The sequence below is a fragment of the Paralichthys olivaceus genome, chromosome 11 (genome assembly GCF_024713975.1).
Source record: "Paralichthys olivaceus isolate ysfri-2021 chromosome 11, ASM2471397v2, whole genome shotgun sequence".
NCBI lineage: Eukaryota > Metazoa > Chordata > Actinopteri > Pleuronectiformes > Paralichthyidae > Paralichthys > Paralichthys olivaceus.
The window spans coordinates 15,098,255-15,123,342 of record NC_091103.1 but is presented as its reverse complement, the minus strand read 5'-3'; the positions used below and the strand labels follow the sequence as shown (position 1 = coordinate 15,123,342).

Here is a 25,088-nt window from a genome sequence, read left to right as displayed (position 1 = left end):
GTTAAGTTCACAGGTTAAGATTACCAACAGTAACTCATTTGCAGAATTTAACCTGTACACAATTGTCTATATATTATAGAAGAAACACTATTGAGTAAAGAGATGGTCTGATAGAGGATGTCTTTCTCCTAAAACATAAAGAAAAATACAGAATCCATCCCTTAATTTGTATCTGCACTGTAATTGAATTTGGTTCTTCTCAGGCCATGGTTGGTCGAAATCCGTTTGGTAGTTTATGTGTAATCCTGTTAACAAATAAACCAACAACCAAACCGGTGAGAATATAATATAATATAGTCATTGAGGTGGTAAAAATAATAATTTACTTAAAAAATGGCAATTAAACACCTGCAATAGACCATATATAAAGATGGACAATGCTTCTACACACCAATATCCAGTAATAAAGCCAACATATTCTGGATACAATTGCGTTCATACTGCAGATTTTGGAGGCAGAGTCTGCGTAATAGCGATCAGGGAATTGAGCCACAATAGCAAGGCCCCGCCAATGTACACATTTGACCAGTCTCAGCAGTCAATCATTTCACCCTGTTTTTATTGCATTAGATAACTAATAAAAACCTTACACGACACTGACTCTTTAGTTTGGTCCATGTTACATCCACTAACATTGAGGAGGGGGGGTTTATGTTGTTGTCCATCTTTTTACACAGTCTATGGTTTCAATGTATTTGTTTGAGCGTTGAAGCAGGTATTAAACACTTTAGCAGCCTCAGAGAGAACCGCAGCAGCAGCTGATTTAGTTTTTAGTGGAGACTGATTTTGCTCCTCTTGCTATTAATTGATGATAACATCGTAAAATAACTGCATTGTGATTTGCAAACGTTTGACACAGGAACTAATATTAAAATGGGTCAGGTGTAAAGGGATGCAAAGAAAATTAGTGCTGATGCCAGACAGTCAACATGATTCATATTTAAGGTCAATATTGGTGCCAGGAAGTCAGTGAGCCATTACCTCTCATCAGGGTGTGTGAAGTGCAGGGTCAGAGTAGAAAGTGTTGTATTTATAGGCATCTACACCCCTCTGGAGCCGCAGCTGCCCTCTGCATTAGTTTACTCCCCTTCTAAACTGAATACACACCTGCAATAAAACATGGCCACATTATTAGTTCATCATTAGCTTCAACAGTCACAAGTCGCTGCCAAAAGTATGTCCGTCATTATTAGCTGTGTTTTTTTTTGTGTCATATAACACAGCAGTTTGATGCCTACAGACACACTTCTCCTTGTAGAGATGCAAATATACAGTTTATACTGTACATGCAAAGATGCACAAAGACAACAGTGAGGAATCGGTTGACAATTAAAACATTTGATTGAGGGAATTGATTGTGTGTCTGTTTTCTTCCACACAAAGGCCTATCCATCATGGTTTTGATGAAGATGTGATTCAATCAGAGACGATTGTGTTTTTGTGTCATTCAAGATGGAAGATTCAAGAGGTTTATTTTCACCCCAGTTTTTGTGATTAAGGGACGCTCCACTTAAAAAGAGTGAGTTACCTCAAAATAAAGCAGTTAAGTACTAAAATATGTTTTCACAAAATGAATCTACAATGATAAAATAACAATATGAAAACATCATGACAGTGAAAAAAGAGTGAAAGGTTGAAAACCTGTAAAATATTGCATAGCCGTATTGCACTCATGTGTGAGTCTGTGTGTTGAATGTTTTATACAGTTTGTTGAATATTGCACAGGGTTGATCTCACTACATATTTACTATTTTATTTGTTCCACAGGCATGGAGCAGCTAGAGTTGAGAGGCATATTAATAATGTGTCAGAAGGAGGAACTGCCAGAACGTTGTGCAAATGTGATATTTACTTCTAAAGCAAAAAGTGATTTATCAGTCCTTCCAATATTTCCATATATTTGAAAATAAACTGTGTTGTCATTAAAGGACAGTAAGTATTGACATGACCTATAACACATCTCAAAGACTGGCTGAAGTCATCAGCTATCAGTTATCTGTGGATACTTTTTACTGGACATGTTCCGTCATGTTGTTTACTTTTCTTCTAGTTATAGTTGCAGTTGTACCTGCCTATAGGGACTACAGATGTAGATGAGCATACAAACAAATAAGAAATAAATAAGTACGTCTCTTAAAGGTGGAGAGGACCCCTTTTGATATAAATATAAAGTATTTAAATATAAAGGGACCATTCTAGGGTAAAGAAAACAACAATTCATACAATTTAGATGAAACAAACTAATGGAAACACCATGAGGATTATTCTACATTAAATTTGTGCCAATTGATCCCTTTCACCTAAATCTTACACACTGGACCTTTTAGTACATTACAGATTTAGTGCAAATTGAAACAGTCCCCACATTATCCCCGCAATTTTATTTTTCCGTCCCTAAACTATTTATCTTCTCTTGTCTTTTTTTACCGTTACACCTATTTCCCTTTGAAACTAGCTGCACAAAAACATTAATTTTAAAGATGCATTCTGTCTCTGTTTGCAGTTACTTCTTGTGAGTGCATTAAAGCTGTATGATTAATTCATTAATTTATTTTTGGTCACTTGGGAAGAAAAGGCAAAGTTGCCTGCTTATGCATCCACGACATAGTAGCTATATTATTATCATATTTTCCTTCAAATTCTGTTTGCAGATGTGTTCAGACTCATTGTTCTCTCTGTCTTCATCCCCTCAGTCCTCAGACGACACATCCAACATATTTTGTCAAAGTCAAATAGTGAAGTCTACAAACTTTAGAGGAAGTGACTTTCCCTCCTTACAGTATGAAGTCATTATTATTCTGTGTACTACATCTGAAAGCTTTGTTTTCAAAGCCTTGTTCGGTAGAGCTGTGATTACACTGCAGTCGTCTTTTCTCTGATTTCATCTCTCCATCTCAGCCTGTGCCGGCTTTTCTCAGAGCAAAGAAACAAAAGCACGAGTTACAATAGCTGGTATTTTATTTCCCAATCCTCAGCCTATTCAGTAGTCAGAGGAGGCTTATACTGGAAATGCAATGGGTACAACTCTATACAGTATGATTGCCTGTCTGTCTACCTATTCATACCAACTCACAGTCAAAGTAATCTGTGCTATTGTTCTCTTCGTTCCTCCATAATCCAGTCTCATCAATAGGAACTTGATGTTGTTATAGATTCAGATGCTCAGAAAGAATCATCACAGCTTTGTATTTTCACTAGGTTTCTGTCCAATGTGTTAGTGTCATGAGGACTATAAATATCTTAAAAAGTATTGCACAAGTCAAGATGCAAATCTGGCGTCTAATGTTTAATTTAAGGTGTTTGGCGAGGAACAGTGTATGGAGAACAAAACCCACCTAACAGGGAAATAACATTGTCAAATAAATTGTTTGTGGGGGATGTTTGGGCTTAAGGCTGCAAGGGAGTGAGTTTAAAGTAGGAAACATTTTTGGGGAGAAAAGCCTAAAGGTAATGGACAGTGAAGAGAGGAGATCTGGAAACACACTCTCTGTAGACTTGCAACACACACACAGTATTAAATATAAGCTGTATACCAGTGCATATTAGAAATGTATGGAAGTAATAATTATACCTGAGGAAACAAAAGTAATAGTCTCTCCTTTTCCTGAATCCTCTCGCCTCTCACTCATTTCATCACTTTTCCCTCTTGGACTCCCAAATATAGCCTGATTTAAAGGGGCAGTGTGCATGTTAGCCAGTGCTGGAGCAATACAGTGTTATAGAGCTATACATCAATTTGTGTTTATATTTCTCAGATAAGAATCTGGACTCAAACTGATAGCATAGACTCAGTAGTGTTGAAGAGCAAGGGCGATCATTCAACTCAATATTTCATTTTACCCCTGTATTAGGTGTACTGGAATTTGTGTTGTGCTCTAACATGAACAAGCTGATCTCACTGAAGAGCCATTAGTGTTACAGATTGCTGTGACTAGCAGACTAAAGCCTCTTAAAGCATTTGTCTCCACTCAGTGGTGATTTAACCTGTGAAGGCTGCTGCAACATATCTGAGCTAGTATTGACATAGATTTGCCATAGTTACTCTCAAGGATATTGAATCAGCTTTGTGAATGGCTTTTTTGTCCCGCTTCCCAATGAGGTTAAAGTAATAGTGTCCTATTTGTAGAAATGGTAAAGCTTTCATGTGCGATCTCTGAGATGTATCAAACACTTCTATTTTTAATGAATCAAGATTGTTTAAAGACATCTGTCTGTTCCAGTTGAATCTTTACTTTTTTTCTCATGCCCTCTTGGTTTATCAGTTGTTAGTTGTGTTAAAACATTTGACTTTGTAACAAGCTACTCTCAAGTCAGGCTAATTGAAAAATAAATGCATTAATCCCCCTGCGTGCATGATGATATAAGCTGCAAGGAATTTCCAGTACTCAATTAATTTTGGAACAGGCCTCTCACATGGTGCTGTTCTGTATTTCCTCATCTTCCGAGAACCTTAGGGGAAGACAGCTGTTATTTGCATCATTTTCCAAGGAAAATTCTGTGAAATTATCTTGATGTGTGTCAGTCCCATCCAACAGTTCCCTGAGCCCTCTCCTGAGCAATAACTAAGGTAGTTTGAGAGCTCACAGGATCCATCTTATTGCCCATCACAGTCAGTGAGCCACCAAATGTTTCCTAAATACCAGCAATATAAACAGCAAGCAGATGAGACTGAAGTGAACCTGATGTTTTCGCTGTCTCTTGGGCGTTCACGTTGCAGAGGTTGATTTCCTGTGCCAATGTGGATCATTTATACTGAAATCCAGTGGCGGCTGGTTAAAAATATTCTTGGTGGGGCCGTGCCGTGCCATACTCAGTTTTCAGTAACCATCCCACTACACAAACTGCAGGATACCAGTTCTTTGTGAAATAGTAGGTAATTATTCATCAATAAACAATAATAGTAAACATCAGATTGATAAATAATGTAAATTATTAATAGTTGTTGCTCTTGTGCTCAGATAGTAAGTAGAGTATGCATCATTAGACTAGTCAGGTTACTAGTGTGTGGCCGTCATTGCAAGTACCGTCTGATTTCTTCCACCACTGACTGAGTGACCGGGCTTGGGGCGCTATCAGAATCGTAAAAGCTGTAGTTTTGTGTAGTTTCACTTACTCAAGGTTCCTCTTGTGCTTGGAAATTACCTACTCAAACATAGCTAGGGGGAAAAATGGCATTGAAAACTGTTCTGGTCCATTTATTACATGGACTCTACCTATGACTGACATGATAGACAAGTGAGTCAAGAGATACAGAGAGGTGCCCAGTCATGTTGAAACAAGACTCATCCCAGTGTTACGCTACAATAAGATACAAGTCAGTAGAAGCACATAATAAAAGCTGCATGGAAATAGAAAAACCAAGTTCCCTGCAAATATCTTCCACAACATATCTGGATGCCCTCTGCTCTGCCCCCTGTCCTATAATGAATTCTCCTCAACACTGATGAGCTGGCAGGGATTTTTCTGGTTCCTCTACTGAGTCTTAAGACTTCACTTCTTCACTCCTTTCGTAAAGTCTAGCTGGCCAGATGAGACTCTCCAGGTAAACAATGCCCCAAATCCAGAGGCTACAGCACCACAGGAAACAAATAATCAAAAAAGGCCAATCACAAGGCACCCGACTTCCTCCTGACGAAAATTACTTTGTGCTGGTATTAAAATAGAACCCCAGGTCTATTTTGTCTGACTGCACTAATCTTCCTGTCATCTCCACGGATGTACTATCTGACATTTGGATGCTCTGTCCTCTGTGCACCTAACAGATGAAACTGATTGACTATATTTGGGTGTATGTGTCTAAAGAGGACTTTTGCTTGTCCAAAGTTAAGTCTGTTCCAGCTACACTGACCTTGTCACTGACCCCTCTCGACTTCTTAGTCGATTCTCTGCACCTTGATTAAAAACATAAGACGCTGAAAGAAGACACCACCCTCTATATCTGATAACCAGATCCACCCACTCCTTTATTGCTTCAAATGACAAAATCTAACCTTGACAAAAAGACAGGAGGACTGGCGTTTGGTAAGCATATTAGAATCACTTGAAGGAATCGTGATAAGTTAAAGTAGCAGTAACAATATGAATGAAATCATTGTTTTACTGGTTTACACTGAGAATTGTGTCGTAAAATTAATTATGAATGAATGCGAAAGATATACCAGACGGAACCCCAGCAAACCCAGACTGCAGTGAAAAAAATACCCAAGTACATATGTTTTACATCTATGACATTGTACTTGAACTAATATGAGACACAGTTTCTCACAGATATAAAACTGCGTTTACATTTGCCGATTTGCACGAAATCTTTTATTCCACAAAATAACAATGCAGAAGACTTGCATTTTTGTATACTTTTTACATGCAGATATTTGTGTCTGTCTTTATAGTAATTTATTCAAATGTTTATGGTTAAATATATACAACCATAAACCCCTGATATTTAATTTCTGATACCGACATATTGAATACCACATTTTTACTCCCCAATATCTGTATTGGAATCGGCCCCCAAAAATCCATCTTGATCAGCCTCTATCTTAAACCTGCAATAGCTTTTTTTCTTTAGCTGTTTTGCAGCAGAGGAAATAGGTTTTGAACATTGATGTATCATCACTGTTTCAGTTCCTTTGTAGCAAATGCTTGCTCATTTATACACCCTGTAACTGAGCAGCATTCATTTGACTGTCCACCGGACAAATACAGTAGAAGTGAAATATTCACTCTCATTTATCGTTGTTGTTGCTTTCTAAGATCTGGCTCTGTAGCTGCTGAATGCTCCACTCTATCACCAGCTATAGTTTGCTAACTGTGTAAATCTGTTGTTTGTTGCTTGTCTGTTCACCAGGTAGTGTGTGTGTGCATGCATGTGTGTGTGGAGATCACATCCCAAGTGTCTCTTTTCACTCTGTCATTTTTTTTTTTTTATGTTGTCATTTAATACATTTTCATGAAAAATATCAGTTATAGCTTTCTAATGATAAATCTTACATTGCTTTCTTACTTAGGCTGTTCATTTTCAGTATGAATGTGAATACTATAGCTCCACTAATATCTTAATTTCGGTGAGTCATTTATCCAGTAGCAGAGATGTAGATCAATGCTCTTGGTCCGTATGGTATGTAAAACTAATTTAGGTTTAATGGCTTCTGCTATTCTCCATTTAATTGTAGTTCTTCATTTGCCGTATTTTCTTGGTGGGAAGAGTTATTGAATTTACATGTTAGTGGAGTTTGGGGGAGAAATAAATGAGGTCACAACTTCCACCAGATAAACCAAATGTTGTAGCTCTATTTCCTTGTTTTCAATTAAGCATGAAATGAGAGAACTCTTGTGTTGGCCCAGGTTTGTGGTAGATAGATTTGACCAATTATCCTGTAGAGCCAGTTCAAATACAATTTAATTAGTGCTGAAGGACCTGGTAAGAAATATCTATTTGGCATTTTATTTATTTTTCAATCAAAATTGGGTCTAATATTTACGGGTAATATAAATGTTTCAACAACATTCTGATTGGTCAGCATGACTAACACTAGGGTGGCATGAATTTGTAAAACCATTGACATGACGCATTTAAACCTGCGGTTTGCTAATCGTGTTGTTTCAAATCACAGATCCAATATGAGTTCGACTGAGCCCTAATTTCAATCCAATGACTCTGTTTGAGGAAGCTTAACAACCAAATACACATGTCCTTCATTAGTTGCACTGTGGGTCAGTTAGGACGGATTCTTCACTATGAAATGTGAGATAAAGGTCCAGCCTCTCTTGCACTAAAACTATTCCCACGACTAAGAACATAACTTCAACCTCACAGGGTTTCTTCTGTGTGTCAGTTGAATGAGATGTAGAACCAACTGCTCTTTTCAGTCTTCCCTTCCCACCAGTAATCTTTAAACTGCCTGCTCTTAAATTCATCACAGTATGACTGGAATGAATAAAGAAGAATCACTGAAAACACTAAGTAAGGCATTAATGCACATTTCACATTATCATATTAATACATTTTACATTTTGTGCTTCTTGGCAATTTTCACAATTTCAAGCTTTGGGTGCTGTTTTTTTTTTTTTTTAAGAACTGACATGTTTTTAGCTAACACCATTTGTTTTGTCCAAAGGAGCATGAAGCTCAAACCAGCACATGATCTGATATAATTTGGAAGCTGTGCTCAACCATAGCAGTTGCTGGTGTCTGCTGCTTTGAGCAGTCAGATCTTGACTTTTATCAAGAATTTGTGTACAGTTTGTTTCCCTCTATTGGTCAACTACGTTTTAGGATGGACAGGTGGGAGGCAGGTGTTTTCTGCAATCCTCTGCTTGAGTGCATGAGAGGCTGCTGTCACATCTGTTTACTCAGATGGAAACAATGGAACCGTTGGAACAGAGGTTTGGATAAAAATAAAGTCAAACAATGACCTGTCCACATTGCTGAATACCCATACAACAGTAGATCAGAGTCTGATGCTGTGAAACAGAGGAGATGTACCAGGAGAAACAGAGGGCACAGAGGACACACCGCTTCAGAGAATGAACACAGCAGACAGAGACAACAACTGCCTCATTCATACATAAGAGACACACGACAAGAGGCTGTCATAGGTGGCCTGTGGCCTTGCAGTGAGAAGGACTTTGCAGATTAAAAGCCTATGAGAAGTGTATGTGCTACACGCATGAAGGATTGCATCTTTTTACTTTCATCTACACCAGGACAATGGGGAGCAAAAGGTTAGATAAGCAGCTTGTGAGTGAAGAGTTCCCAGTTTGATCTCTGCACTGGCAACATAAATCTGTGTAAGAGCAATGTCTGCCACTCCCAAATTACCATTGCTGAAGTTTAAATGATATTATGCTCATATTCAGGGTTTATCATTTTAAGTAGTTTTATTACTTGATATAGGTTTACATGCTCTTATGTTCAGAAAACACATCATTTTCCTCATACTGTTCAATGCTGCTGCTTCTCCTGATTGTCAAAATGTCAGTGTGCACTCTCACTTTACCTGTCATTGTTAGCAGGCATGCTAGACTAGTCGCAGGCTGTGCATTATGTAAATGTACACATCCAATATCAGAGGTATCGGTCAGAACACTGATGAGGCGTTTCCTGAACATCAGGAGCTTCAGGAGTGAGTGTTTTCTGTGGGGAAGCTCCCTTTAAAACAGAATGTGTGTTTTTAAATTTGCAGACCTTTTGTATAAAAAACCTCAACAAACTAGATGAGAGGGAAAAACTGAAAAAACACAATATATCTCCTACAGCAAGTAAAGGAATGGATCCAAAGAAAAAAGGCTGTGTAGACTTAAGTTCAATGCATTGATTTACAAACAAAGTCAACCACTGAGTTTTGAAACCTTTATCAAGGCCAATGTTTGGGTCCAAAATACAGCACACTTCCTGAACATAATGAAAGTCATAAGTCACATGGATTGTGTTTTGGCTCCATGTAAAAAAAGAGGGTGCTTTGGAGAAGCAAACTCGCTCCCACACAATACTACAGAAGAAACAGTGGGTTTGTCCGTATGTTGCACAGTTAAGTCTAATTTGTGTTTTCCTAGATGTTGGTTGATGTATAAATGTTGTGCTGTCTTTTGTGTATTTTCCAGGTGGCTGTGACAGGGGCACCCCCGGGGCAGGACCCATGAGGAGTCATAGAAGATGCTCACAGCCTGGGCGCTTCTGCTCTTCTTAGCCATGTGGGTGAGAAGCACCTCCGGTGGCCCGCTCTCCTTCAGAATAGGTAAGTTATGAGACTAACATACAGTTAAGTGAGGGAGGCAAAACTGCTGCCTACACATGTTGATCCTGGAGGTCTGCTTTTCTTATTGGGTCAGAGATGATGTAGCTTTTTCAAGAAATTAACGGGAATAGAATCATTTTCATTTTCATTACAAAATCTGTGAACAAATCAATGAATTTAAATTTTTCAATGTCAAGTAAGAGTTCAAATGAAATAACAGATGAAATCCTAGCTCAAATTGAAAGTACAATCTAACCTGTGACTGCTGAAAGAAATTAATTACCTATATTTCCCCAGTTACACTTCATCAACAGGATAAAAAAGTATAATCACGTAGCTATATCAAACACAGACAAACAAAGATCGTCAGTGGCTCTGTGCCCTGTTGCAGTGGGAAATTCATGAATCCATGTAGAATTTTATAATTTGAGGCTATGACACAATAGACATTCATACCACCCATTCAGTTTGGGGAGTCAGATATATTTTTTACTTTTTTACTGTGCAAATGTTTTACTGCATAATCATTCATATATCATAGAACAGCTTTGATTGAAAACAAAATACTACGTGGAAAATATTACGTTATCTTACAGTTACTGAACGTGGAAATACAATCAAAGTTTTGTATAAAACATTATGAGCATTCATTTTATAATTTCAGTTCTGTTAAACTCACTCTTTCATTAGCTGTTAGCTTTAAGGGAACTTAACAACTAAAACAACAAATATAACCATTTTGTGTATGCAACCTCAGCTTTAATATTAGCTTCAACCTAGCTATTCAAAATGCTTCATAATCTATTAGTGCAGATCACCTGAAATTCAGTAGACAACTCACTGACGCATTTACAATTTAAGCATTAGTTATGTATCATTGCTTGATTACTTCAAATACATTGTAGTTGGTCTAATTCAGGGCTAAATTAATGTCGTTGTTATGCTTGAGCTTTTTCTACAATAGTACAGACCCAAAGTCGGAAGGAAACCACTGAGATATTCTGCTTGAGGAAACAGTGGCAGATCGGTGGACCAAGGTTGAGTCTTACTAGACTTTGTATCTAAGAGGGCATGGTTCAAGAGTCCCATAACCTGCCAGAGTCTGCTGCTAACCAATGGGAGTTGTTCCTTCTTGTTATTATTCTTCTTCAGTCAGCAGGTCTCTGACTCCCTGTCACTGGCTCGCTGTCTAAAAGTTTGACTGACTGCCTCTTTATTTATGCATAGACCCCCAGTCTCGGGTGAGAAACGCTGCATGTGTGTGTATGTGATATATGTATATATATGTTATAATTGATGTATATTGTATGTAGACACTGATGGGAAGTAAAGGTAAAGATGAAGAATGAGACTGATTCTACAGCTCACAGACTGTGTGGTGACTGAATGACTGGCTTTAAATCTTTAGCATGGTTGTCAACTTCCAGAAACAGCAGAGAGTGACATTTCTTGTCAACTGAAGGGGGGGGGCTAATGTCTGCCTCTTCTGCCAGCAAGAGTAATTACACAAACAGTGCTCTCCAACAAGGAAAATGTTTAACCATGTTTGTTGTCGCCATCAATCACTTTCTTTTTTACACTTTAGTCCTTCCTCTGAACACTAAATTTATTTTTTTATCTGGCGCATCAGAAACTTGGTTTTTCCACCACACTCAAAGTGACTGCAGTTTGCTCCATCTGCGTTGTTACGGTTGCTCCTCTCTTCATCTTTGGCAAACCAATCATTGCAGTCTGATATAAAAGGTTTTGCTATCAGTGAGACACAGAAACATTTAAAACTCTTGTGTAGTCATTATGTGAAGATGTTTGGCTTAGATGAAGCAGATGTTCATTTCCCAAAAAGTCCCAAAATCCATAACAAAAACACAAAAGTCACTGTGATTATATTAAGGCAATTAAACCTTTGAGCAAAACCAAACAGTGCCTCAGAAACCTGTTTCTTGAGATGAAGTGACATTTAACTGTAGAAAAAATCATAAAACTATTAGAAACTGATAGTTTGCCTTGTGAAAGTAGTCTCTTCTGGAGTGATGGATTCAGTTCTCAGCATGATCAAAAATACAGTGCTTACTTTCTGGAGGAATGAGTTGCAGTGATGATGAAAAAAGTCTAAGTGTGAGAAGTCCCAGTTTTACAAACTCATGAATGCATATTGGAACTTTAGTGCAGCCTGCTTCTGATCTTTCCCTGACAAAACGGAGCCACTTCAAAACTGCCGTCTTTCTTACTTAGAAGATATTTTCTGGAACAGTTTTCTGTCTGCTCCCTGTCTCACAGCTCTGCCACGACACAGCTACAGTTTGCAGAATGTTTGGTGGTTTGGCATCCGGTGCCCCCAAACAATCTTCTGTGCTTTCTTAAAACAACACAGTTTGAGAGTTTACTGTATCAACATGCACAAACACAGAAGAAATCTTTTCTTTGTGAATACTGTTGGATAAAGAAGAAACAGCTGTGTTTCTCTGCGTTCTCTCGGAATTCTCTACCACCCTTCACCTGATTCTACAAAAGCACCTCCGCAGTTTGTTCTGGTTTGTGTTTACCTCAGTCATGTTGCTTTTTTGATGGATAATTAGGCGCTTGGCCCATTTTTTCCTTTTCTTCTTATATCATTTGAGCACAACACACATCTCCTTGACAGTGTACTTTCAGTGTTTGTTTGTGTTTACACACAAGGCTGTGCAAGGAATAGATATGAACAGACACACACACACACATAAACAAACACACACCCCCGAACACCACCACAAACTCGCTGCCATTTGCGTTCTAGGAGATGGTATTTAACATGGCTGTCCCTCGAGTGCTGCCTGGCTGGCATAATGTCACTGTCTGGCCTTCTCTAAATGTGTCAGGGCCAAAAACAACCTCCCACCCCTGCCACATTCCCCTGCCAGGACCAGCCAGCAGCAAGTGCAGCGTAGGTGAACTAAGGAACTTCTCTTCGTCTACTGCTGTGTTTTTTCTCTTGCAAATTAGTTCAGGCAAATTAAGGTATGCCTGCTTGCCATCTAATTGACCTTCTCATTGGGATGATGAGCTTCACGTAAAAAGTGACTTTAATGGCATTTTTCATTGCAGCAGTGGAACAGTGTGTAGGCTGTTGTGTTGCTGGAGGTCTGAGTATAATGAAAGATTAATTACATGGATATTGACCTTAGAAAACATAAATAATTGAATTTTGCGTTTAATAAGGCAAACCACACAGACAAGTGATGCTTTAATTATTCATGAACCGCATAGTTCAGCAGATAAGATCACAGGGAAGAAGACAAAAATGTTCATTAAGGTAAAACCATTTCACAAAGACACAAGACCTCGTCAGACTTGGGACAGCAGTACATAAGTAAAATATTTAAACCAAGAGATTCTGCATAAAATTACATGAAAAAGCCTGTTCACTACCATATGGTGCAGCTTGTTGTTGTGGGTGGTATTCCCTCATTAGTTAAGTGAAAGAGCGTCTGCCTTCAACAACCCGCTGCTTGTGTTAACTCGGATAAATCATTTTCCAAACGTGCGTAATCACTGCTATAAGCTGATGTCTGTTCTATTTAATACAGGGAGTGAAAATCTAGGAAAACCATATGATCCTTCATTAGATCTAGATTGATAAACACTGCAGAGTCCTCACTCCGCTCCATAAATGCCTCGTGCAGTTCAATATCAGTATATAAAAGCCAATTATCTGTGATTCGTAAATCAAAGAGAGAGAGTAGGTTCAGAGGAGGAGATGGATAGTTTTGTCTCTCATAGCCTCTATTGAAATGAACATAGCTGGAGCAGAGCAGGATGATATAAAGTCATTACTACGATTTAAAAAAAGTTTTCCCTGTTTTCAAAAGATTTCATTGCCTCCTTCAGTTTAGTGACTCTTAATTCACTGTATTATTAAGTGTCACTCTCACATCAGGTTCTCTTATCTCACTGAAGCCCTTGGACTGTTTTTAATTTATATTAGGCTTTTACTCTGCAGAAAAACTATGTCTCCATATCTTCAGTGTAATGCTAGTCAATATGAGCATTCTAGTATAAATACACAAACTTAAAGGAAGCAAGCAAGGACACAAGAACTGCTTCATTTGACAGTGTCTTACTAAGTCAACTTTAATGTCCACTTCAGCATCAGGACAATTGAATATTAACCTTATATTCTATTGCACCACCAATCACCACCAATCACTACCATGCAGACAAGATGCACCATACTATGTTGTTCCTGATCTAAGATAAGAGACCTAATACAATAAATATTATATACATATATATATATATACTCTATTCTACTCTAATAGACAAACTAAATCTTCACCAAAATAAATCTCAACTTGCAATAGCATTAAATTGCGGAAAAACAAGGTTTGAGGTATGTTATGTTATAGTACAGTAGTACAGCTACAATCTCTACAGGATCAAGAAGAGCAGTTAAGAGATAAATCTAAGCTCAATGTTTCCTGATACATAAAGAACAAAACCAGTCTCTTACATACAGTGAATCATACAGCTCATTAATGAAACACTGGTAACTGATCAGTACTCAGTAATCAAACCAGGTATAAGTATCAGTAAAGAGACAGAAACATTTGAATTGGTGCATCCCTGTGCCAAATTTAGCTGTTGGCACATACTGGGTGTTGGCTCACTCAAGTGCCCAATCTTTTAGCTCACCTTCAATGTGCTGTTCTGTGATACAACAAGACAGCAAGCTTTGGATTTCATTTTTAGAGCATGTGTGGTCCCTGTTAAACCAGAGTAAGGATTAATATGGATTGTTATGGAAAGCTGTTGTAAGCTGCACACAATATCACCAGCACTTGCATTTTTGGTGTTCATAATGGATTTGGGAGCCACAATTTAACCAAAGTCATGTTTGAGTTGCATAACAAGGTCCTTAAATATGTATTTTCCTGTTGCTCAAAATCTATAATCAAGAACTTGTTCGCTCCATAGCGGCATTTGAAAAACAAAATATCATTAATAAACATAATTGAATAGGCTTTTAAAGGGCGATGACACATGTTCAAAAGCCTATGAAATCGTTTTTTTTAATTGATTATCATTTATCCTATGTATCATGTATGAATTGTCAAAATACAAGTGTTTACTTTGAACGAGTAATGCAAAGTGTGACAGGGGAATGTGTTGAAACAAATGTTTTGCTGACACTAACATTTGTTTGAAGAATAACTCTTCTTATTATGAGCCCCTATGGGATAAATCAAGAGCCTCTGGGTATTTTCATCATTGATTCAGTCATTATTTTTCTATCCAGTGTCACAGTGGCAACAGGGCCAGTAGAGAAACCCATACATTGTTTTCCTTTGCTACAGAACAGTTGGGAGAGGTTGTCCCTCCAGTATATCCTGGGTTTGCCTCGCGGTCCCCTCCCAGTTATATACCTCTCGGGTTAGAGGCCCAGGTAATCGACGGTTTACCTCAAAGTCATCAACCTGCTCCTCTTAATGTGAAGAAGCAATAGTTTCAACATACATACACATTCTCACACTGCACATATTTATCCTGTCTTTACACTGTATATATTAGTTTAATTACATTCATCATTTTCTATATTTCCATATATATTTTATATATATTCCTCACACTTAAGTATTGCATGTTACTTACTTGCTGATGCCTTTTGACTCTTGCTGCTGTAATACTACAAATTTCCCCATTGCGAGACTAATAAAAGATTATCTTATCTTATCTTATGGTCATCCCAACTTTAAAAACTCTTCTTGCATAGAGTGGATTAAATATGATGTTTACTGTCTGTATCCATCCCTGCTCTCATTTCCCAAAACCTGAGTGTATCAGAGCTTGTTTTACTACAAAGAGTCCAACCTCTTGTGTCGTACAGACCATCAAGTTTAAGACTCTTCCTTAAAGAAAACTGACCATTTAGTTTCTTTTGTTGACTGCTCTGGTTGTTAAATCTTCTCTTAGACTATGCTACAACCTGCATCTTCAGTAACCAGAGCCATATTAGTGTGTTTGTATTAGTGTGACATGTCGTTTACATTAACCATGTCACATCAGGTCTGAGATAGCCTGAAGATAATAGAATTCCCTGTACAATCCTGGCATTTAAACTTTCACAAGATTTCCCATACACTCAAACATAATGTATTATACATCATTTATACCATCCATGAAATTATTAGCAGGGACAATGAAATAACCATATTTGTGAGTGAGGTGTTTGTTACCAGCCAATAAAAAGTAAAGTGCATTCATTAGTCATACTAAATGTCACACCAGGTAACTGTCAACATTATAATGCAGTGAATTATTTATGGTTATAATATAATGTTTGGAAAAAGTAGATCTATCAGCTCAAATGTCCTATTCAATGATTTAAATTTTAATTTAGCGGATTAGTTAACGTACAATTGTTTTAAATTATATTCTTGATGCATCGTTGTATTTTTGACAGAACTTCTGGATTGTTTTATGGTCAGCATGTTATCATTGTATCAGCTGCTCCAACATATTACAAACAGCTTGTAATTTAACCATTGAATTATTGAAGCTTGCATTAGTTTGGGAAGGCCTCAATGATTATGTCATCAGATAACAATTAACTGATTTATGTGAATAATCTCCAGTAAAGTTTGGCACCTAGAACCATAACAACAGTATAACTTAAAGTTGTATTATATATAGATACTAGGGCATACATGCTGTGTGAAACCTGATGCTGTACCCCCAAATACACACACTACACAAGACCCAGCTTGAGGTGTGTTAAACACAAAATTTACAGCTGTCTCTACTTCACACCAAAAAAAACCTCTTACTGAGCATCCCTGAATACTGAGGGAGCGACAACCAGACAAGCTCCACAGGAAGAAGTCAGTCAAACCTTTGCTCCCTTTTCCACACTCAGCAGGAAAACATGATGGAGGATTCACCGTGGGCTAAATTCAATTGGCTCCACTTTCTCTGCGGCAGAGGCTGTACCTGCCTGCGCCATCTTTACCAAGACTGGCAGCACTGGATCTGTTAGTCAAATGTGTTGTGCGATAGACTTAAAGCCAAAGAGCACTGAGCATGATGGAGTGATCCTTGCTCGAGGGGGCCTCTGTTTAGTAAATACAGCGGAACTGTGTACCCCTGTGGCTGCAACTTAAATAAAGCTTAGAGTCGTAGCCACTGGGGAAGTCCTGATAACTGTGTGTTCTACCTACAACCACAACTTCCTTCAACAGTGCACATTGGACTTTGTGGAAATGTGATTATGATAGTTCACTTCAATACGTTTACCAAGGAGGTTGTGTTTTCACCCCTCTCTATTACCTTGTGGGTTGGTTGGTTGGTTTGTCAGCAGGATGATGTAAAAACTATACAATGGGACATAGGCCAAGAAAGAATCCTTTAAATTTTGGCGCACAAAGGGGCATTTTCCATCTAGATTTTGGGGTGCATATATGCATAAGAGGCAGATAATGGAAAAGGCATTTTTTGACAATTTTACCAATTTTCCAGGGAATATTTCATGGATCTTGATGAAAAAAATCCGGCATAAAGATAGATAGATAGTAGTAAGTGATACAGTGATGTGCAAAAGAGACTAGCTACAGTCTGCAAGAATAACATCTACTGATACTGAATACCAGCCGTTATCTGCGAATAACTTAAATTTACAATGCAGATGGGAATAGGAGACTTATGTAGTTGAGTTAAACAGTCAGTTGTTACAATTTTTACAGGGAGTTATTATTATTATTAAGAGGACTGATATGTTTGTGTGCATTTTGGTGCAACTTAGATTGATTTAAGGGGACTGTTGGGCCCTGGGTTCTACTTAGTGCTGCTATAGTTAAAAAAGGATTTTCACAATTACATATTCCAACAATATCCATGCATGCTGCATGGTTTAAGCAAAGTCTAGGCCGATAAAATATTAAGTTATGTTCACAAAAAACAAAAAGCAAGAAATATTGCCAACTCTGCTCTTCAGCATGAAAGTCTTACATTCTGCATGCCCATCAATGTACCTGAGGGCAAGTTACTTCCGGCCCCGGTAATGAGCTGGACATAGACCACTGGTTGCAAAGTCATTCAGTATGAACATTTTTTAGGACACTGGACTGCTCTGTGTGCAAACTTTAGTTCCTCACTAAGGGCATGTATGGCTGGATCAGCCAAATTGAAGCCCACGGGTAGAGTCTCATAGCATAATTAGCCCCACTGAGCTAATATCCAGAAGTCAGAAGCACCATACTGTTAAATTCCCATGACTCGGCCTCATCTATGCTCACGGTCACATATTTAGGCTATTGCTGCTAGAGCCACCATGGTTGAATTATTGTGCCCTTGCCTCCAGTCATGTTCATTCTGCCCTCAGACTTCAGTTGGTATCTTGAAACTCATTTAACTCGCTGCCACTGTTACTGGAAGAGTAGAGGAGATAGCATGTTGGGGGGGAAGCAGAGTAAATAACTGTGAGGGAGCTGTCCTGTGTTATTTTAAAATATCCTCTGAGTTATAGCCTCACTTCCTCTGTAGAGACACATGATTCTTTTATGAATGGAGACGAAAGCAAAGACTGATGCTCAACTGAGGAACCACAAGAGTAGACTACATGATTAATCTCCCTAATTTTAATTACCCAGCCATGTGCTCTGTGAGTCATCAGGTTAATGATGATCAGACAAATGTTCTCGCAGACCTGGAGCTACAGGGCACATCTGAGCTAAAGCCTCTCTTTTAGGTGACCACCTGTTACCAGAGCCTACTGCCCAGTCCTCTCTGTTTCACTCAAATGCCAGCAACGGTAATGAGGTCATATCAGAAAGAAAAGGGAGCTTAATTACAGGGCCGTGTGTGCCTGGAGGCAGCCATGCATCTTTCATACAAGACCACTCATTTGAAAGTCAGTGTTTGGGATTTCTGGTGTTAAATAATATGTTTTTTAAGTTGAATGCCTCCCATACCTATGAAAACACAAATCTGAACCTCAGGCTCAGGCTGAAAGGGGCAGAGTTTATGATTAATCTTTAAGGTTTTAATTACCAGGGCAGGTGCTGGGACCAATCGTTTAGTTAATGGCAGGAATGGCAGATAGGAGTGATGTTATGCAATTATGCACAGTACTTTGCTCCCGAGCTTACTCCATAAATTATTCAGTAAATCTGATAAAGTCGCGGAGCACAGGCATGTGGTGCGTGTGCTCTTAGCTTCAATCACACATTCTGACACACACACACACAAAACACACTCCCCTGAATAATGAATCCCCACTGGGATTGACAAAGACAAATTTAAATGAATGTTTGTTCATTTGCCCATGCACATGTGCGTATAATCTATAAGGGTAAACTATCCTCAGTCACTCACAAACACGAAAACATTAGTATTTAAATTATTAACAGCTAATAACAAGCTGCAGGGTGATGTTTTGGGATGTGTAATGGAGCTTGCGTCATGCTGAGACGAAAGGCAGAAGCTTAGTTAATATAAAATGGTGTGAGAAGAGAACACAAACATTATTACTGTATGTTTTATAGTCCTGTGATCGTGTGGTATGAAGGTCATTGTACAGCAGCACCATGGCTGAAGTTTAAATGGGATGAAGTAAACACTTGTGTAGAGGTGTCCCATTATTTTTATTACTCTGTAATGGATATGGATATAATCACACTGTTCATTCATTTCACCCCACTTTCATCCAACTCCCCTTTAAGTTGCTTTGGCAGCACACTCCTGTATCAGCTGCATGTGGCCCAGAAGGCCACCGCCTTTCCTATTATTCTGGATCCCTGTAAAAATTCACAATACAGCTGAAGATCCTCGTGGTTACATTTCAAGGCCTGCATGATTAGGTACCTGCATTCTGGGTAAGTTATCTGTAGTAACTGGCAATTAAAGGTCCAGTGTGTAAGATTTAGGTGAAAGGGAACTATTGGCAGAAATTGAATGTAGAATAATCCTCATGATGTTTTCACTAGTTCTTTTAATCTAAATTGTATGAATTGTAGTTTTCTTTACCCTTTACAGGCCCTTTACATTTAAATACTTTATATTTACATCGAGGGACCCTCTCTACGGAGGCAGCCATGTTTTTTACATTAGTCCAGGCTGTACAAACTAAACACCTTTTGAGTTTTTATGACAACCAGAGGTTCTTTTTCATGTTTTGAAGGGGAGGGTGAGGTGAGGGGTGTTCAGCTGCAACATGCAATTTCAACACTACATATCACAAAATTCTACACACTGTACCTTTAATATTGTACAAAGATTTTGATTTTGCCTCTCAGCTTGTGCCTCGCTCACCACATTTTACATGAACAGTGCCTGAACCCTATCAAACACACCATCCCCAACAGTCTCGGGGAATGTCTCAGGGAATGATGTATATATGTATAAGTCATTAGTCATTAACACATTACTAAAATAACTAAATCAGCTAAAATTAACCAGGACACTCAACAGTCCCATGAGCACTCATACTATCCAGCTTACCGATCAATACAATACTTGCATACTAGTACTGCTACGAGTGTACTACTATAACGTGTTTTCTACAGGAAAAGGCTGAGGCAAATTTATTTGCAGTCATCCCACATTTGCACATCAGGACACTGCATCTCCCAGACAAGGACATCAATTTCCTCTTAGTAGAAGCTAGTATTGTGTAGTGGATCTTGACTCTACTCATCCATTATGGTCAGTGTATCGTGGAGCAAGCCTTGGTCTTTAAGGGAATCAAAGGAGATGATTTGATTAGTTATGATTGATGCCAACCAAACACTTATTGTAATTCATTCCCCCCTGTTCATAACTGTTTTACACCTGCAGCACGTGTGCACCACTGCTGTACCAACAACGTTGGACTCTTGGATTACTAAAAATATATTGCCACTGCCAGTTGTGTGAGTTTATGCCAGTGCCTGCGCTTCTGCCTTTATTTGTGAAAATGTAGCTGTAAATGCTGAAAACGCTCCGCTTTTCCTCCTGTGGAGAGCTATTATCTCTTGGCAGCTAGCGGAAAAAAACAGCCTTTGTTGACTGGGTTTTGATGAGGGCAGAACAACACAACATCAATCCCAGGTATGCATGCATGCATATACTGGCTTGTGCATACGCAGTTTATGTGAATGTTCACAGGGGCAGAGATTTTCTCGCTCTCACCCTCTCTCTGGCTCTCTCTGTCTGGGTGATTTTCAACTATGCTGCCATTAAACTTTAACTTCCCTGATGCCCTCTCATTTAGCTGCTTGTTACTTTGCTACAGTGATAAGGTCTTTATGCTCAGATGGCTGCAGCAGCTGGAACAATATGCTCTGTGTATACATCTCTTGGCCACATGGCTGCCTATGAAAAAACAGGACTCCCTTTATTATTAGTTATTGTCTGTGTTTAAAGAAAGCTTCAATGGTTTCATGTTCACAATTTGCAATTACAATAACAAACTCATCCTTCCTATAATTATATGTATTGTAAGTAGGGTTAGTTAGTCAACATTTGTGTATGAAATTAAGTGAATGTAGTGATTGAGCTGTGTGCCCATTTTTCCTATTCAGAAACAAAGAAAAGAAAGGCATCTAGCATCTAAACCATGCTACCTTTTCAATAGGAAGTAATGATTTAGAGCTTTATTTAGTACTGCAGGTACAGAAGGATGAGGACGACAGGATGATTGTGATGTTGAGGCTTGGGCTGGCTGACAGCTTCATGCTTAAGTGCAGGCAGGTACACATCAAATCACACATACACACATATACACAACTGAGACCATATCCTTTTCTTTGTCCTTCTTCAGCACTTTGGCTAGGGGTTAAAGAAGATCACAAATAGCTGCCATTATGGGAGACTGTCCTTGACCAATTCATTTCCGATAAGAAGCTCTCTCTCTCTCTCACACACACACACACACACACACTTGCAGCACATATTTGTCCTTGCAAGAAGAGAAGCAAGTCTGTCTTACATGCAGAGAAGCATGTATGGCTCAATAGCCCAGACTAATGGCAGCTATGTTGAAGCTAATGGGTGTGTGCTTGGATCATTTTACAGTCTGTATGGGATTTGGTCGATTACCACAGAGAAACAGCAGTTATAACCGAGATTAGAAGACTGGCCTTAGATATATCCTGGTGCTATGACAATGAAGTTTCATTGATCTATCATAGCAGTCGTTCTTCTCTCCTGTTTTCTTTGTCTGGATGGAAATGTATTTTCTTCCTCCGTAAAGTCTAAATCCTTTTTCCCCCTTTTCTCATTTCTTTCCTTTTCCCCCCTCCCAATTTAGGATTAGCCAGTTCATTCTGCACTGCGGTGCTTGTCACTGTTGACCTGCAGAGGGTAAAGATTGTCATGTGTCTCTTCTGATACATATGGAGTCACCAGCTGCAGCTTTTTTTCAGTGCTGCTGAATTTTTTTTTACAACATTTACAATTACAGATCTGATGAATGAACAAAAAAAAAAGTATTATTTTTTGTTTTTGTTTTGACAATAAGCGTAGGGCATATACTTGTATCGATAAACAGAAATTAAAATCTGTTGAGCTTCTCCACTATTTCATCAACTTTAACAAGCTTAGTCTTCCTATTTGCACAGGTTACATACATTATTGAATTTCCAAGGCTATTATTCAAATATTTTACAGTCGCTTCAGGCTATTTTAGGGCTTTAGAAATGAGTGTAGGTCCAACAACATGACAACACAAAGTAACAAGGCAGTAATGAGTAATCTTGTTCCATGGATAGAAATGTTGGAAATGAAGCAAAGTTCTCCACTAAAACTCAGCCTGTCAGTCTTGTTTGTGGTTTACTAAATTTATTTAAAAGTATTGGTTGGCTGGTATATGCTTTCTGTGAAGAGAAAAAAAATGAGAGCTGGAAAGCACTACTGACAATGACAATATTTAAATAATTTAGAATGTTCTTTTGGAAACATTATATTAGATTGTATTTTAAAACACTATTGGCTTTAACTTTACAAAAACATTTTTTCAGTGTAGATATACACTTTACAATGTATCAGTCCTAGTCATTGTGTGTATCAGCCTCTCATACACCAGGTGGTGAATTAGCACACTGATTTGGTGCCTGTGCCCTGGTGTCAAATACCTTTCTAATCTCATCCATCCATTTTATACCTGCATGAGCAAATTATCCACATGCACTCAACACACATGCACATACGGAGACCCCTCTCCCACTATACACACTCCTCTGTCACCCCATCTTGTCAGTCCCACTCCATTATGCCACATCTTTCATCATGACTCACAGTGAAGAGTTTGGCGAGTCCTCAGAGCCCCCTCCCAGCTGTTGCCAGGCCCTTCTGCCGCTGCACACAGTTGGCACTGTCATAGGCAGCTGTCACCCGCGCCTCGAGCAACACCTCTGGCTGCACAGATGCCCGATGTGTGCAAAATTTGCTCCCGCGCCTACCTGCGACTCTGTGTTAACACTAATGTATGCACTCACCTGCGCACATGTCCACATCCATCCTCCTCTCTGAGTGTACATCTGTGGCATTACCTGCTGTTTTATTTGAAATTCATTGCCATGTCTTAATGGTTAATTTACCAGGCCCTTCTCCAGGAAGGCAAGAAATGGCTGCTTGCCTAATGGCTAGCTAACCCTGGCAGGGAGTTGTAGTTGTCTTGTTCCCAGCTCCAGATACCAGATATCCTGTGTCTGGTTGGGAGGACACAAGCAAGAATGGAGCTCACAACTGATAGTTTGTTCACGATATATATTTCAGTGATTCCACTCTCTCAGGTCAGACTGATCAATAAGATGGAGGGACTGTATTTTGGTCATGGGGGATGTTTGTCTTGAGATGTGAGAAACTGTGGTTGCTCTAAGGCAGCACAACAGCTTATTTAAAAAAAAAGAAAAAAAGATCCTTCCTGCCATTTTGTATTGTGATAGGTCTCCATTCAGTCAAACCTCTGTGTTGCCTAGTTACAACATTATTTCCAAAGTGTTTAGTGTAATATGCATCTACGTGAGAAAATTTTCATATTGAAGGGAGACTTACAAAAGAAAATAATTGAATAGTAATGAGAGAACTCCAATTTTAAAAATATATTGTAGTTGAAGGTTAGAGGAAAGAAAAGATAAAGGCAATGATAATAAAAAGGGCAGTTATGGAAAAAAAAGAGTGGAGGTTGGAGCCTTAATATTTAGATATAGTTAAGGTAAAGAAAACATGAACCTGGTCATTGGTTCTTTGATAGCAGTTGAAATTGGTTCTTATTGCCTGATAGATATGCACAACAGATAAAAAGAATAAAAATATGAAGCAGTCTAATGTGACCTGTGTGATTGCACTTTCAGTTTTGGTATTTACATTCTTAATATTTGTGGCAGATTAACAGACGTGCTAACGGGGTAATTTGTTTCTTTAAAACACTAAAAAGCAGTGCAGTGATTCAATTTACAAAAATTAAAGCTTAATGAAAATCCAAAGCATAAGAAAACCATTTTGATGTACAAACAAAATCCTTTAATTCTAATATTTTGACTCTTTTTAGAATGAAAGGCGCTGTGATGGATAAATAAAACAAGGTACAGGTTGTGAAAAACATTTTCTTTGCAGAATATCAAGGACACTGTTGAGAAGATGAACACAGGAACAATTAACCACACACACATACAGCTGGGACTCTCGGGCAATGTGGCAGTCTATTAACTGTGTGCAGATAGGTTGGCCATTTTCACTGTGCAGCCGACTGGTTATTAACTCGCTCTGCACTGAATCAATTGTCAGGTCCCCAGGTGTCAGTGTGTGTCTAAACGTGTGTGTTTGCGTAGCTTCTTGTCCCCTTTCTTTGCTTCACAAGTCTCCATCACCGTCTCCCTGGCTGCTCAGGGTCATCGGATGATTGTCCCTCTTGTATTTCTCCTACCGCCTTACCTCAGATTACACAGAGTGAAGTCCTGCAGGGAAGCGTCATGAATTACCTTGCACTCCCATTCTCCTGTTTCCTGTCCTGTCGTGTCCTGTCGTGTCCCCCGGACTCCTCACCTTATCAGCTGCATACATGCTCCGGCAGGGTCTCCCATGTGGATACTTCTTCCGCTGGTCCTTTTACAACCCCATTGACGAAAGCATATTGTCCTTGTTACCTCTTGCTCGTATAGACTGGAGCAGGAAGCAGGACATAAATATACAAAGATCCACTCGCAATTGGAGGGTGTTTACTGAATCAGGCTTAAGCACACAGTGTTTACCCTGGCAGATCCCTCGGGGTCCACCAGTTACATTGTTAACCCTCCTTTTCTGTTCACTAGGGAAACATCTATAGCGAGTGCCTGCATGATAACATCCCTCTTTAACATTCAGGCCTCATTTATGGAGCTATGTGTGAACGATGAGGAGGTGCTA

The 25,088-nt window shown here is 38.8% G+C and overlaps 1 protein-coding gene across 3 annotated transcripts in view; it reads left to right on the top strand.

The window, feature by feature from the left end:
• grik4 (glutamate receptor, ionotropic, kainate 4) overlaps positions 1 to 25,088 on the top strand; it is a 300,819-nt gene that overhangs the window by 114,706 nt on the left and 161,025 nt on the right. For all 3 annotated transcript variants that reach the window (XM_069534505.1, XM_020087982.2, XM_069534506.1), the window contains exon 3: positions 9,604 to 9,737. In XM_069534505.1, the coding sequence (XP_069390606.1) occupies positions 9,656 to 9,737 (82 nt within the window). In that variant the 5' untranslated portion in view covers positions 9,604 to 9,655. The remainder of the gene's footprint in view (positions 1 to 9,603; positions 9,738 to 25,088) is intronic.